Source organism: Phodopus roborovskii, unplaced genomic scaffold (assembly GCF_943737965.1).
Source record: "Phodopus roborovskii unplaced genomic scaffold, PHOROB, whole genome shotgun sequence".
Lineage (NCBI taxonomy): Eukaryota > Metazoa > Chordata > Mammalia > Rodentia > Cricetidae > Phodopus > Phodopus roborovskii.
The window spans coordinates 1,159,328-1,175,309 of NW_026125052.1; the positions used below are offsets into that span (position 1 = coordinate 1,159,328).

The following is a 15,982-nucleotide window of genomic DNA, read 5'->3' on the forward strand; positions in this document are numbered from 1 at the left end:
AGTGTAAAATAAGAGGTTGTTCTCCAGTTAAGAGTGGTCGGCTAGGTAAATGGAGTGTGTGTGTGTGGCCCGTATGCCTCCCTACCACATTAGTCACTAATGGACGTTCATGGCCTCGGTGGGCACAAGAATGAGGGGAAGGAATAGCTTCCCTCCAAGCATGAAGTGAATAGATAGGTCCCCTCACTTGTTCCTTAGTGGCATCCTCCCAGGGGGCAGTGTGTCTAAAGAAACAGGCCATTGCTATCTCTCATCAGTTGGGGAACTGTATATGTACAGGCTTCTGGCTGGACTGAGTCCAGAAGACACTGCAGGTTCACAGCTCGAGAAGAGGCTGTCTGCACACTGAATACCAGTGATCTCCAACAGTTGGTACTATTTCCCTTGCCTGTGTTTACAGAAGATTACATTACCCATGAGCTCTCATCCCAGGGGACAGGGAGAAGAGAAAGGACAAGTGATCCTGTGAAGTCAGGACATGTGGCTTTGAAACCTCCTGCCACATTCTGCAGGCTCAGCAGGACTTGAGTGTGGGATAGGTGATAAAATCTGCAGCGTCCTTGAGAGAAGTGCTGCAGTGCTCAAGGTGCAGTGTTGCCTCTAAAGGGCTGCTGTAGACACTGCCTGACATTAACAAATGGCTGAAAACACTGTGTATGGTGGCAGGGTCTTCCAATAGTCACAGGTTTCCATGCATTATTTCCCTCAAATGCAAAGACTAGTAGAGTCTTTGTGAGTACCAAGATCTTTGCTGTAGTTATTGGTAAAGAAGTCATGTGGTGACGGGCATTTATTAGCCATGCTCGATATTGGGGGTCCCCCCCCCGCCCCTGCCAGAGATTTCATTTTCTTGTTCCTGGAAAAGGACTTTAGGATTAAAAATTGAGCAGTATGAATCTTCAGCTCCCCTTAGGGACCGCCATCCCATGAGTTCTAGGATTGCACTTGAATTCACTGGGCAGTCCTGTTTGTTGTGGGGAGTAGTTGGGTTTATGGCTTATAGTTTCACTGTGGGCAAAAGCCATAGCATCCCTGAGGAAAAAGTTCTAAGACCTGTGGATTGAATTTGGTTTTGCAAACATGGCACATGCCTGCTTTATGGGGATGGTTTCCATCTTGATTTCCAGCTCCACAATTTGAAGTATGCAGTTTTCCTAACAGGTTTATTGGTTCTGTGCCTATAAACTCTGAGAGGAGAAACCACAGTAAAAGACTGCATGGAGCCGGGCCATGGTTGTGCACACCTGTAATCCTAGCACTCAAGACCAGCTTGGTCTACAGAGCGAGGTCCAGGACAATCAGGGCTGCACAGAGAAATTGTGCCTCAAAAAAAGACTTTGAAAAAAAGCATTGAAAAACCAGTGTGGGTTTTTGGGATCTCACAAACTCACACAAAAAGTTTCCTAGCTTTGTATCTATTTGCTTGGACACATTAAACCTTCATTTCCTTGTGTATAAAATGGGGATGATGTTTCTGATGTCACAGGATTCAGTGGGTTTAAATGTCAACGGTAAAGCATGTTATATGATAAATAGCAGCCAGGCATGGTGGAACATACCTTTAATCCCAGAATTTAAGGATGTGATCTGTATGAGTTCAGGTTAGCCAAAAATACATAGTGAGAACCAAGGGTGTGGGTGGGAGAGGAGAGCATATAAGCAAAGTCAAAGCATGAGACTAGGTAAACTGACTCACCCTGCCTGGAAGGGCTGCTTGACTGATTAGTGTCCCCAGGACTTAGAGCCCCAATTCATTATAATTGGTCAGTTACCCATTTCCTTTATTCTGGATTTCCAAATGGAATGAGGATCAGAGAGGAAGCGCACTGTGGATGAGGTTTCCACTGCCTTGAGCTACCCACAGATGGCCCATGTATCAGGAAGGGGTGAAGTATGGGGGAAATAGGCAAGAATTGCCTGGCCCAGCCATGGAATCTAGCATGCCACTGTTTACATGGTCTTTTGGTGTTGTGCTCTGAAGACTGAAAGAAACTACATAGCATCTTGGGCTTTGGAAGGCCATAACCTTAGAAACATAGATGTATTGAAAACAATCTTCCTTTCTAAGATGTATATGTCTACCCTCATCATGCCCAAACCCCTTTCTGCACACCAGGTCAGATGGCTCCTGGGCATCTCCCAAGCTGGAAGCATCTCTAAGCAACCCACACAGTGAAGTCATTTTCAGGCATGGTAGTCAGGGCTCACAGCCACCGGGTTGTGCCCTAGTCACTCCCTGGTCCTTATACTACCATTGTTTAGGGGGAGCTTAATAGCTGCCCAGTGCATTAGAATTGAACCTTTTCAAACAGGTCATTTAGATTTTGTAAGCTAGACTAATTATTACATAAAATTAGTGAGGTTGAATGGTGCCTGAGATACTTATCCATTGATGCAGAAAGAGAGTGTGTCTGGTGAACATGTATTGTAAGACAATCCAGTGTTGTGATGTTCTGACTGGGATATCAAGCAAGTGACATGGTCCCAGGGCTGTTATGGGGCTAGTAGCCCAGCATTTCACATTTGTTTAAAATCCACTGTGGAATCCTAGGAAGGTAGATAGCTACATTTTTATAATTCTAAGAAAGAAAGTTGATAATGGCTTTCTCCCTTGGAACTGCCCTTCCCCATGGCTGGAATGGTGAGTCTTGTGGCTGTCCTAGAAGGCAGCCTGCTTTTCCTGAGTGGAAGAGAATAGCTCAGAGCATGGTAAGCCCTCCCAGACAGAGTGAGAGAAAGCATAGTACTGTGTGCACAAAAGTTTCTTTTTGCTAAAATGTAGGTTAGAACCCAGATCCTTGGTGGTGTCATCCACTTGTGTTCTGAATAAACAGCATGTTTCATATGCAGGGTCCATATTTTTAAGCATCTAAAAACTTGGCATGTGTTACTGTCATTCTGCCTGGGAACTGTTTTAAATGTTTAAACACCTACTGTAGTTTGTGGCTGCAGGAGGGGAAGCAGGAGTGTTTACTCTAGAGGGCAGCTGCCTTTCTCCAGTGTAGTGTGTGAGCATCGTTAGAAGCCGGCATCTCGTTAGCTAATACATTACACCAATCAAGGAGAGTTATCTTAAGCCACAATTAATCTGCTCCCTGGCATATGTTGATAGCAAAGCATCATGCTGTTTCTTAATTAAAAGCAAACGGATTAAAAATGATTAATAAGAGTATTAAATATTCTCCTAAACTAAAGGCTTTGGGACTCATGAGTGAATCTAGTTGGTTTTGTTTGGTTTCCTTCTGAAGCTCAAGAAGCCGCCATTGTTTTATTTTTTGCACCTCTCTCCACCAAATCCTCCTAAGTTGGGAGGCTGTGGAGTCCTCCAGCCACAGAGAGCTCTTAATCACCAACAATGGAAATGACCAAGTTTATAAAGATGGCAGTGGCTGGAGTTCAGGTGTGTTCATTCATCTGGGTCCTGCTATCATCTGGACCCCATGAGCAAGGCACTTCATTGTCAGTAGGGCCTGCCGCAGCTCCCCTGAGGAGCAAAAGTGCTTCCCTGTACAGACCCTCAGAGAGGACTGACTCCCAGGTGAAACATGGGCAGTTCCCAGCTTCTGCAAGGGAGAGTTGATCTCTGGCAGAGATGCCTAAGGTGGGCAAATCTGGAGCCAGGAAAGCAAGCAGACAGACTGCTGGCAAAGGCTACCTACTGACCCTAAGTCCTGGAACCTGTGATGCAGCATAGTAAAACAGCTGGACCCAGCCAGCCAGTTCAGTGGAGGAAGGAAATCTGAAAGGAAACCATGGTTTGGGTAGTTGTTTTTGTATGACAGGGTCTCACTCTGTACCCTTGCCTAGGCCAGGCTGGCCTTGAACTCCTTATCCTCCTGCCTCAGCTTTACAGGATTTCTCTGTATTGCTTTGGAGCCTGTCCTAGAATAAATGGTATTTTTAAAAGTATGAAATCTGTTAGAAGATAGCCCAGTTCCTTGATGTTGGGTGCTTCTCTTGTGAATGTTCACACTGTAGGCCCTGGGTTCCAGCTGTGGCTTTTGTGCCATTGCTTGTGTCTGAATTTCCTGAAGCCACAACACAAGCCTCAGAGTCCCTACAGTGCCCACCTATTAAATTACAGCACCAAACTCATTGTCATTCTGACTTTGACTTCGTTAGTGATAACTGAAAGGGATAGCGCACCTTTAAATGACGAGCTTTGTGTTTAATTACCCAAACAAAATGACATAAATATGAATGAGCCCTAATGGTGGTACTTGGTTTTCCGGAAACCATTAACAAAACGATTCCTAAATGATTTGTAAAGAAATGAGAGAAGAGAGCAAGGAGAAGGCTATTAGGCTTCTAACACACTCCTGAATTATTATGTAGTCAGCTGCCTCAGACATACTCAGCCAAATGATCTTGAAAGAAAGGAGGCGAGAGGTGGGCTGTCGAGATTCTCAGGGCTACAGACTTCTTGACCCTCTGCAGTGCTCTCATAGCCAATAAAGTGGGGTGGGTTTCTGGCTTGGTGGCAATACTGTAGCGACAAGACTTCCTCCATATCAGCACCCATGTTGTATTGTGTGTTGCCTCTAAGCCTTGCTCCATGTGTCCTTAAAAGGAGTTGTCCAAGCTGCCAGTGGTGGTGCACGCCTTTGATCCCAGCACCCCGAAGCAGAGGCAGGCTGATCTCTGTTGAGTTTGAGGCCAGCCTTGGCTACAAAGCTTCACAGAGAAACCCTGCCTCAAAAAAACAAACAAAAAAGAAGTGGCCCAGTGCAGGAGGCTTCCCCTGCCTAGAGGGATAAGGCGCAGCTCAGAGCCTTGTCTGCCACATCTTGCTGGAATTGCACTTCAGGATCATATCCCAGATCCTCCTAAAAGAAACAGCCACACACACCATTCCCTCCCTGTCACACTCTTTTTAAGTACCCCTCTCCTCACAGACTGATTGTCATGGAACTGTAGGTGCCAGGGCCTCATGGGAATATCTGAAGATCAAAGGAAGAGATGAAGGCAGCTCCCAGGTGGGAACCTGTCCCCTCCTCTTCCAACCTGAACCTCTTCCAACCTGAACCGTAAAGGAGAATTGTCAACAATGTTTTTATGATGAAAGTTTTTGAGATATTGCACAATCAGGTGTCCACACCTTGCCCCTGGCATTTGACCAATACTTGATTGTTTGCAGGCTTATGTTTGGGACAATAATAAGGACCTGGTGGAGTGGCTGGAGAAGCAACTGACAGAGGAAGATGGTGTTCGCTCAGTGATAGAGGAGAACATCAAATACATCAGCAGGGACTATGTCCTCAAGCAGATCCGCAGGTGAGCCTTCGTGAAGATATATATATATTTATGTATGTATGTATGTGTGTATGTATGTATGTATGTATGTATGTATGTATATATGCACATATACATCTGAGATAATGCTGCTCTGATCCCTGGGGGGGGCTGTTTGGAACTGTTATAGTTGACCAACAGATGCAGATATGGTTCTGAGACACAACTCTCTCTCAGCTGACTCCTGCCAGGCACTTTTACCCATGCATTCACTCTAGGTACAGTTATTCAAACCAAGTGGATGATTCTGAAAGGAAGGAAAACTGGTGTATCTTCCTTGGGAGATGTCCCTAAAACTATTTGGAAATATATTACTTAAGAAAAAGCTGCAAAATAGAAGCTAGTGCTAGTAATTCACCTGTTTAAATGTTTACCATATCGACATTGTGTGCCAACTCTCTAAGGACAGAAGCTCTCCTATGTGGCTACAGTAAACCGTCAACTTTAGGGAGTTCCTAGCTAAATGCTTTCATGGGGAGTTTTCCCTGTGAGCACGGGCTCAGTGCTGGAGCACTCTGTACCCAGCAGTGCTGTGCCCCAGTCTTTTTGAGTTCCCACACATACGATATTCTGGCTGTCACAGAGTACCCCACTGAAAGGCACCCAGAGTTCATATGCCCCCAGATGTTACTTTCTCTCACCTAACCCAGCTGTCCCTAGATTCCCCCACTGTGTGATTACTGATCATCGTCACCCCCTCTGCCCCACTACTCACTAGTCACTGTGGGAGACACTTGCAGGCCAGAGAAGCCATCTCGCTGGTACTCCTCTCTAGACTGAGCATCCACTGCTATCTTGCCTGAAGAGTCTTTACTATGTTGCTTCCCAAGCAAGAGTTCCTGCCTCCCCTGATACATTCTTACATTATTGATATAGACTAGGAAATTCCTCCTTCCATTGTTTTATAGCTTTCTTCTGGGACATTTGGCATCAAAATAAATAAGTGCATATCTGTCTAGGAGCCGCCCTTCGTGCAGGCACCATTGTCAGTGTGTGTCTTTTTTTTTTTTTTTTGCTCTGGGGTTTGTTTATTAGGTTTTTTAAGACAGGTTTCTCTGTGTAGACCAGGCTGGCCTCAAATACTCAGAGATCCACCTGCCTCTGCTGCCCAAGTACTGGGATTAAAGGCCTATCTGGGGTTTATTTTTTAATTACTCCTTATTTTCTATCATAGCAAAAATGTTTTCTGTTTCATTTTACACCACTCCTTAGCTGCTAGGGACATTTGGACAAAGGGAAACCCATGAGGTGGTGAGTACAGTGTACGTGGCTGCCCTTGCTAGCACATCTGTCAGACAGTTCTTGCTCCCGGGAAGACACTCCTATCTTTTTGTCACCGTCTCTAATCTTCTCTCCAGCTTGGTACAGGCCAATCCAGAAGTTGCCATGGATTCCATCGTCCACATGACCCAGCACATCTCACCCACTCAGCGAGCAGAAGTTGTAAGGATCCTCTCCACCATGGATTCCCCTTCCACATAGGAGAAGCTTCCCACCCATTCCTGCCCTGTCTCTGCAGAAGAGAGCTAGGGCTGCCTCTTATATCTGAAACCACTGTAATGAGAAGGCACCGGAAGCTGGTACTGGAGTCAGAGTGGCATTTGCTTCCCCTTGAGTGTTTCAGGTTCTGCATGGCATCCTGGGCTATAGGATCACAAAGCCCAGTCACATATACCCGGTTCAGTATTTATTAGCCCAGCTGTGATGGCAGTTCTTTCCATGCACAGGACTGAGAAGACAATGAAGGGTACATGCTTGTACCATGAGGTCTTAAAGCAGGACTGCCCCCCTGTCCTGCCTGGGCCAGCACAGGGCCGGGCCATGTGAACAGTGTCCAAGTGTCTGCAGCTCCTGCCCCATGAGCCTTAGCCACAGGCAGCAGGGGAGGGCTGGGGCTGAGGAAGGAGACTCAAGTCCATCGATCACTACCCATGTGCAACCTGGCACTCACCAGGCACTGGAGAGGAACAGTCCCCACCTAAACACACCAAGATACCTATTTATGAGAGATGAGGGTGAAGCCATGATCCAAGAGGCAGGCTCAAAAATAGATCAAGTCATTGTTCCTGGTAAAACACTCTCAACTTTGAGTGGCTTCTCAGGATACCTGAGGAGATGGTCAACCTATCACCACCTTGCTTATCACTATGTGGCTTGTTGACTATATCCAGGAGCTAAAGGCCAATGCATAAGAGCCCTAGCTTCTGTGTGGGTGGCTGGAGGCAGGCAGTGCAGGAGCCTGAGGTGGTGAGCTGAAAGAGTAATCCAAGACAGGAGATGTCTCTTCTGTGGACTAAGAAGGTTGTCACTGTGGGACCATGCGTACAAAGTTACGTGTCCATATTCCTGACAGAAAGTGTGGCAGGTCACCCACCGTGATGACAGCTGTGCTTTCAGCGCCAGAAACTGGCCTTCCTGGTGTGAGGAGGCTTCCAGGGAACAAGAATTCACCTGCCCTTAAGATTCCTTACAGTTCAGTCACGGTGCTGGTGTTTCCAGGCTTTCCGGGCTCTCCATGGCCAGCAACAGGGCCTCATCAGGGGTAGCCCGGAGAGCTTAACAACCCATTATTGAACAACACAGCCTTGGTGTTCCTAAAGCAAGAGAGGAGATGGTCAGAGCTGTAGCATCCAGTTCCTACAGTGTGACTCATGCACCTTTTGCTGGAGATCAAGGAGGAAATCACTAAGATGCCACAGAAACCACTGGCAAGAAAACTTTGAGTCTGAGCCTTAACCCTGGATTCCACAAAAAGAGCTGGCCTCCCTTCAGGAACACCTCATGCAGATATTCCAAAGGACCTTTCTCCTCAGCTCCACATCACTAAGTGAACATCCAGGGGACCAGATGCAAGCCGTCCCATCCCCCACAAGCCCTGGTGAAGGACTAGGTGGGAAGGGGTAGGTAGAAAGTATCCTCAGGCCAGAGGGAAGCTTTCCTGGCCCCTGGTTCTTTGCTTCCCTGTTGGTAAGGATGGGGTTTGCCCCAACCTTCATTTTGCTACAGCACATCCAGTCCCACACCGCTGCTGTATGAAAGCTGACCTTCTTGGAGGCCTGTCCTGGCATGTCTTCAGAGGTGAGATGGACTGACTGTGCTTATAACTCCCCTGTCCCTGCTGCCCCATCCCCAGGACAGGAGCTTTTCATGTGGAGAAGTCAGAGCCACAACACATGAGCAATCTGATGGCCCCACACCCCATTACACATGCAAGGTTACTGAGGGAGGAGGATGAATGATGTATTGACCCAGACTTGCTTGAACTGAGATTGCCATATTATCTGTTCACTTCGTTCACAAAGCAGCCTTCACTCGTGTCAGTGAGAATTCGATGGACACACACGCCAACGAGCAAGGGGCTTCAGTCCAATGCACTCTTTTCACACTTTGTTGAAATAAACCTCCACATTTGTAGAAGAGCTACCCGTTTGTCATTTCAATCCATGCCCAGCCACCCATTTTCTTGTCCCACTTTCATCAGGGACTGAGAGAAGGGATGAGTCCCTCCTTGACTCTTGAGTACCAACTAGCCTTTGTCCCCTGAGATTGCTAAGAATGGACAGGGTAGCTGTTCAAAGCTGGCCTTGGCCTGCCCTGTCTTAGGTCCATAACAGTACTCCATGTCCCTCCAGCTAAATACCACTTCTTTAGTGATGTTTCCCCATAGAGTATTCTACTACTGGGTGTCCTGGCAAGGCACTCCCTAAAGAGAATCTGTTTAAGGCAGGGACAAGAAAAACATCAGGATGAAGGGACTTGGCCTGTTCATGGGCACTGATTCCAGAGTTCCAGCCCAGAGAAAAGCTTCCTGAAAATACTTGAAACTCCGAACACAGCTCCCTGCCAGTATGTGGGATTCCCAGTGTCCTCGGCATCATGAGCTCTAGGACCACTCCATCCTTGAAAATTTTAGGGGCAGTATTTAGGTCTTCTGGGTTTGGAGTCTGAGCACATTCAACACTAGGATTAGGAATGACATGATTGTTGTGACCTTGACACCCTCCCCAGCTCCTCAGGACCAGCTCTGTGTCCTCTGTGAATGGAGTTGGCATTACAAGCAAAGCAGAGTGGGAGGAGGTCTTGGTGGATTATTAAACTCAGTTCTGGTGGTGGAGGGGGGTTATCTGTAAAGTGGAGTGATTTTTTTTTTTAATGAAATGATATATCAAGATATAATACTAACTTGAACTGTCCTAAGTCAGTGTTCTAGAAAGAAGCAACAAGGAAGGCTTGAGCTGGCCATTGTGGTCCATGGCAGAGATCTAGGCTACCCTGATCTATATATGAGACTATCTCAGAACAAGAAGTAGTAGGAGAGGGACACAAAATCCAGAGAACTCTCCTCTGCCTGCAGCTTCTCCATGTGAGCAGGGATCCCAAGTCAACACAGAAACCATGTCAACAGGCGAGAGCCAGGGCCAGAGTATGGGCTTTCAGCTGTCCCTGTGCTCAACTAGCACTGGCAGATGCTTCTGGGAATGGCTCATACTGCCCTTGATCTGCCCAGGGAGACAAAGAGCACTGAGGCCCTCTGAGTGTGAGTAGCACAGACAGCTAAGAGTCAAAGCCTCTGGTCAGAACAGAGGAGGGATGTGGGATGGCTGCAGTTACTCAGATCCACCGGGTACTGGATGGGAGCAAAGCAGTCATTTGCAATTGGTAGAAAGAGCAAGCAGGTGTCAGGCATGAAGCCAGCGTCCCTGCTCTTAGATGCCTCTAAGTGTGGGTCAGTGTGTGGAAAGCTTTAGGCCAGGGAGCACTGTCCTGGGTGCCACAGAATCTGATCTAAGCTCACCTCTCTTGTGTATGTATTGTTCATGAGTTGGCAGGGTCACCCTGGACAAGTAGTACAAAAAATAATGGTAAACTAACAGCTGTTTTCTATATTTCAAAAATACAAGTGCCTCAGACATGAGTTGTCTTTGTGTCTGCTGGAGTTTTTCTAGTCCTGGACATTAATTCACTGCCTTGTGGTGACTGGAAACTCTAGTAGGCAGTTAACAATGGTATTAGGACAGCTTCATAAATGTAGTATTTTTGTCTATGGCCATACCACCCTGAACGCGCCCAATCTCATCTGATAAATGTATTTTACAGTAAGCAACATCTCCCAAAGAAGGGTGCCCTGTAGGTGGTGATAAAGCAGGATAATGGCACCTCTATCTCATCCACCAGGTGGGGACTGAAAGTAGATGGGCTGGACCACAGTGGGACTGAATTACTGGGTTATTCCAGAGTAAGCAGGAAGGTTGCTAAAGATGAGGAGAAACTGAAGCCACACTAAAGGCTCAGGCTTGGATTTAGGAAAAGGCTAGCAGCATTCTGCCTATAGTACCAAGGCCCTTTGATGGCCGCCTCACAGAGCGCAGTTGGAGCTGGACATGCTCGTGCACACCTGTAATCCTGGCATTCTGGAGGCAAGAACAAGGTCACAGCAAATTCCAGGCCAGCCTAGGGCCATAGCAAGACCCTGCTTCAAAACTTGACTAGGTGAGCCTGAGTGGAACTCTTATTCTGATCCTTCACCTGCACAGTGCAGATAATAACAGCTTTCCAAAAAGTCACATCAGTTACCACGGCTCTGTCGCTGGGTGTTACTAGCAGGTTCTCAGGGCACAAATATGTCATGGTGCATGTGTGGAGGTTAGAGGACAACAAGGGTTCAGGGCACCAAATGTAGGTCATTAAGTTGTGTGGCAAGCACGTTTACCCACTGAGCCATCTTAACCATCCTACCTGTTCATTTCTTAGAAGACCAAGGACCCATCATCACTCACAGGACATTGTCAGGGAATTATCCCTTTTGGTCCAGGGATCATCTAAGCATTGAGTAGACATGAATATCAAGCAGAAGTGATGATGAGGAACAATGCAACCCCATAGAAGGCTAGCCACTGAGCCTGGCTACCTTCACAAAAGGGCTTAAGCGCCTTCTGGAGTATGACTTGCTTTCTGTGAGATGCAAGAGAAAGGAATGCGGAGACCCCAATGATTTCATTAAGCTCTAAAATCATTGTAATCTGGGATCATGAATAAAGCTGAAGTCCAAACATCCCATGCCCAGTGGCATTGACAATAACAGTAGTTAACTGGTGAATGTGTGAATAGTGCCCAGCTAGCCTGGCATCATACCAGCAACCTAAACATCGTCAGAATGGGAAATGAAGCAGCCACAGAGATCTTGCTATGTTTTCCATACATCCACTAGAATAACTGAGCACATAAGGAAATGCAAGAGGACTCCTCCAAAAATACAAGTTAGGGCTGACTTCCAAGCTGAATATGCACCCTCATATAAACATACAAACAGAAAATAAAGGAGGGCCTGGCTTGGAATATCTACTCAAATCATTGGCTACTAGGCACAGGGTGAATTATGAAACTCATCTTCAAATTTTCTATAAAATGGAAAAGGGTGGGATATTGCCTCTGTGCAATATGGGAAACGGAATCCACAGATTAAGCCAAGATGTTAAGAAAGAAATACAGCTCTTGGGAGGTAGGAACAGGAAGATCAGGAGCTGAAGGCTACCTTGGTTACACAGCAAATTCAAGGCTAGTCTGAACTGTATGAGAGCTGCCCTTAACCAAGCATAGTAATGATAGTAACAAGGAAGACCCTCCTTAGCAAAGGGAGAATTGAGAAACTCTAATATTAATATCCATTTTTCTCAACCAAAACTGATACCGTCAAAGAAAAACTTATCAAGGGGAAAGCCAAAGAAATCCTCTGTGTGTACACAGGTGTTGGACTCAGAGACCTCAAGTCATCTATCAGAAAAATGATCAGAGTTGGGAATATGACTCAGTGACAGCATGTGCTTAACATATACAAGGCTCTGTTGTGTTAAATTCACAGTCACACATACAGAATCCATGAAAGGAGACCTCTTAAAGTGTGCAACAATGATAGAGAATCTCAGTAAAGGAACAAATATTTTTAAAGGACATCCTAGTAGCTGGGTATATGCCTGCAAAGGCAGGAAATTACTGCACTGTGACTCTTCACAGAGACCCTATCTGAAACAGAAACATCTGAAATGTGCTAGACTGTGGACAGACCCTGAAGAAAACAGATGTGTAACCTGAAGACAGTCGTAGAACCATCTAATGTGAAGAATCAGGAAAACAAGAATAAACAGCAACCTGAGACAGCAACCCTGAGTGTGCCTATAGAGCCAGAGGAGAGGAAGGGAAGAGGCAGAAAGATACTGGAAGAAAACTGCCTAGTCAGAGATAAACATTAACTTCCCTAGCCAGGCAGCTCCACAAACACCAAAAGGAATAAACATTCAAACGACTGAAAGATGAGACCCTGAGAAAAACCAAACAGGACAGCAAAACATTCACCAGGAGACAACAAACTAACACCGTGTGTGTGGGGGGGGAACAACTGAGAATCATAAGGATGGGCTGGAGAGATGGCTGAGCAGTGAGCAATTGCTATTCCAGAGTATCTGAGTTCAGTTCCCACCACCCACACTGGGCAGATTCAAGCTCCAGAGGGTTGGTACCCTCATCTGGCCTCTTCAGGCACTTGGTGCACATATGTGACACATGCATACGTTTTTTGTTTTTTTTTAAATAATAAGTCATTTTTAAAAAAGAAAAGCCAGACAGTGGTAGCACACACATTTAATCCCAGCACACAAGAGACAGAGGCAGAGGCAGGCAGATCTCTGAGTTCAAGGCAAAGGCCAGCCTGATTTACAGGGTGAGTTCCAGGACAGCCAGAGCTAAACAGAGAAACCCTATGTGTGGGGGGCGGGGGGGGGGGGAGACAAAGAGCCATAAGGAAAGCAAAACTATCTCTGAAATAAGTGGAGATAAAATAAAGACATTCCCACAAAAGGTAATAAATACAGGACAGTGGGCCAGCCTACAGTTGTTACCGGCAGTTAGTCATTCAGGTAAAAAAGATGATTTCAAGTAGCAATTCAAATCTACAAAGAGGAGGCTCCAGGAAAGGAGATAACGTTGATAATATAAAAATTGTATTCTCTTTTCTGTAGCCACCAATAGACCCACAGTTCTGCCAGGTGTAGTTATACCTGCCTTGCCAGGAAGATCCCAAGTTCAAAGCAACCTGGATACATAATGAGACCTCATCTCAAAAAATCAGATAGAATTGACTCCCAAGATGGCTCAACAGGTAAAGACTTACCGGCAAGTCTAACAACCCAAGTTCAATCCCCAGAACCCACATGGTGGACAGAAAGAACCAACTCCAGTGAGTTGTCTGCTGACTACCAGAGATGTACACTGGCACACACTCCCCCCATAAATATAAAAGCAAGTTTTAAAAAATATAGCTTAAATGTAATATATGTGACGAAGACAGTTGCCATTAAAACCAAGCTTCTAGACATTACCAGAATTTTACAGATTTCTAGCTAGCTAGATATCCTTAGGACAACCATGAATATGATAGCATAAGTCGTAAATGCATATCTATGTCTGGTAAGGGGTTGATATCTAAAACATATAAAGAGCCCAACTCTGCAGCAGCAAAGCCTACTTTAAAGCGAGCGAAGTACTTAGACATCTCTCCAAAGATGACACAGGAATCCTGAGAGCATGGATGCTAGTCAGCATCACTGATAGGGAATGGCAGAGCACAGCAAGATGCCACAGTGACGGTGCCAAGGATGTGCAGGCAGAGCTCCCTGCACTGTGCCGGGGATGCGACAACGGCTTGCTGCCATGAAAACAGTTCCACCAAAACCTTTTCAGGGTTTATTTGAGTGTTTGTCACATGTGTACCACATGTACACAGGTGCCTGTGAAGACCAGAAAAGAACATTGTATCTCTTGGAGTTGATGCCTCAAGCAGTCATGAACTATCTGGCTTGAGTGCTGGGGACAGACTCAGGTCCCCTGGAAGAGCAGTAAGCACTCTTAACCACTAAGCCATCTCTCCCTTTAAAAAAAAAAAAAAAAAAAAAACTTTAAATAGGTTTAAATATGAGAGACAAGAGCAGAGGCCAAACTTGGGATCTGACAAGATGGCCGGGCTGCCCCGCAGGATTATCAAGGAAGCCCAGCGTTTGCTGGCAGACCCAGTTCCCGGCATTAAAGCAGAACCAGATGAGAGCAACGCCCGTTATTTTCATGTGGTCATTGCTGGCCCCCAGGACTCCCCCTTTGAGGGAGGGACTTTTAAACTTGAACTATTCCTTCCAGAAGAATACCCAATGGCAGCACCTAAAGTATGTTTCATGACCAAAATTTATCATCCTAATGTAGACAAGTTGGGAAGAATATGTTTAGATATTTTGAAAGATAAGTGGTCCCCAGCACTGCAGATCCGCACAGTTCTGCTATCAATCCAGGCTTTGTTAAGTGCTCCTAATCCAGATGATCCATTAGCAAATGATGTAGCCAAGCAGTGGAAGACCAATGAAGCCCAAGCCATAGAAACAGCAAGAGCATGGACTAGGCTATATGCCATGAATAATATTTAAGTTGATCAGACCATCAAGTGTACATCACTTCTCCTGTTCTGCCAAGACTCTTTTTTTTTTTTTTTTTTTTTTTTTGCATTTAATGGACACAGTCTTAGAAACATTACAGAATAAAAGCCCAGGTAGCCCAGGTATCTTCATCTTTGGTGATTACATGCACATTAGCAAATCTATGTCTTGTCCTGATTCACTGTTGTAAAGCATGAGCAGAGGCTAGAAGTATCATCCGGGTTGTTGTGAAATGTTTAAAAGCAGCGGCTCTGCTTGGATTTGTTTCCCCATCGTGGTTTAAGTACAAAGCACTGTGATTGAAGGTAGTTGTCAGTGTTAGCTGCCAGGGGTATGGGTGTTTTTATTTTTTAGGGGGAAAATAGTTTTATTTTAATTTTATGGTCTCCTTTCCCCCTCTTATGGGATCTAATTGCAGAGGTTAAATGCAGCTAACCAGTTTTTTTAGAATATGCTTTCTAGCCAAGTCTAACTTTAGACACTGTAGATGGACAAGCTTGATTGTCTGAACCAAAATGGGAACATTAAATAAACATCACAGCCCTCACTAATAACATTGTGACTTTGCTGTTAAATGTAGATTCTCTGCCCTACCCCCAAAAGAAGAAGAAACAAAGCTTGTGATCATTTTGTATGGCTTGTCTGGAAACTTCTGTAAATCTTATGTTTTAGTAAAATATTTTTTGTTATTCTAAAAAAAAATAGGTTTAAATATGATCCATAGATCCACTCCAGATGCATCTCCCGAAGAACTGAAAGCTGAGTGTGACTGTGCCCTGAGCTCACAGGAACATTCTTCACAGTAGGCAGGAAGTGGAGTCAGCCCAGGTGGCTTTTGACCAATAGCCCCTCTCTCTTTCTCTCTCACACACATACAGAATAAAGTAGCCCAGAGACGGGTGGGTGGGATGAAAATATTTGGATATCTGTTACAGAGAAACATAAATATACTTACCATTTTTAAACGCAGATTTCAGTGTATCAAATGTACTAATTTAACCACTCTATATAGGACATATACATATATGCTACAAAAATGGCATGCTGTTCCACATAGTAGAAGGTATTAAACAAATCAACAAAAGTTATATCAAATTTAAGACCTATTACAGGGTTTATCAGGGGAGGCCAGCTCTGCACAGAACAGCCCCCATCTACTTTGGCACGGATGATCATGGAACATGAGGAGGAGGAAAAGGATAATTAACCAGCCATAT

General features: G+C 45.4%; 2 protein-coding genes across 2 annotated transcripts in view; both read left to right on the forward strand.

Moving 5' to 3' along the window:
* Positions 1-8,711, forward strand: part of Acaca (acetyl-CoA carboxylase alpha) — a 263,758-nt gene extending 255,047 nt beyond the window's left edge. The window contains exons 55-56 of the mRNA XM_051183059.1: positions 5,138-5,274; positions 6,651-8,711. Coding sequence (XP_051039016.1) covers positions 5,138-5,274; positions 6,651-6,774 — 261 coding nt within the window. The 3' untranslated portion in view covers positions 6,775-8,711. The remainder of the gene's footprint in view (positions 1-5,137; positions 5,275-6,650) is intronic.
* Positions 8,712-14,256: 5,545 nt separating this feature from the next.
* LOC127221310 (ubiquitin-conjugating enzyme E2 N) lies at positions 14,257-14,823 on the forward strand. Its single transcript, XM_051183237.1, has one exon. It carries the CDS (start codon positions 14,298-14,300, stop codon positions 14,754-14,756), a length of 459 nt encoding a protein of 152 aa, XP_051039194.1. The 5' UTR covers positions 14,257-14,297; the 3' UTR covers positions 14,757-14,823.
* Positions 14,824-15,982: the final 1,159 nt, after the last annotated feature.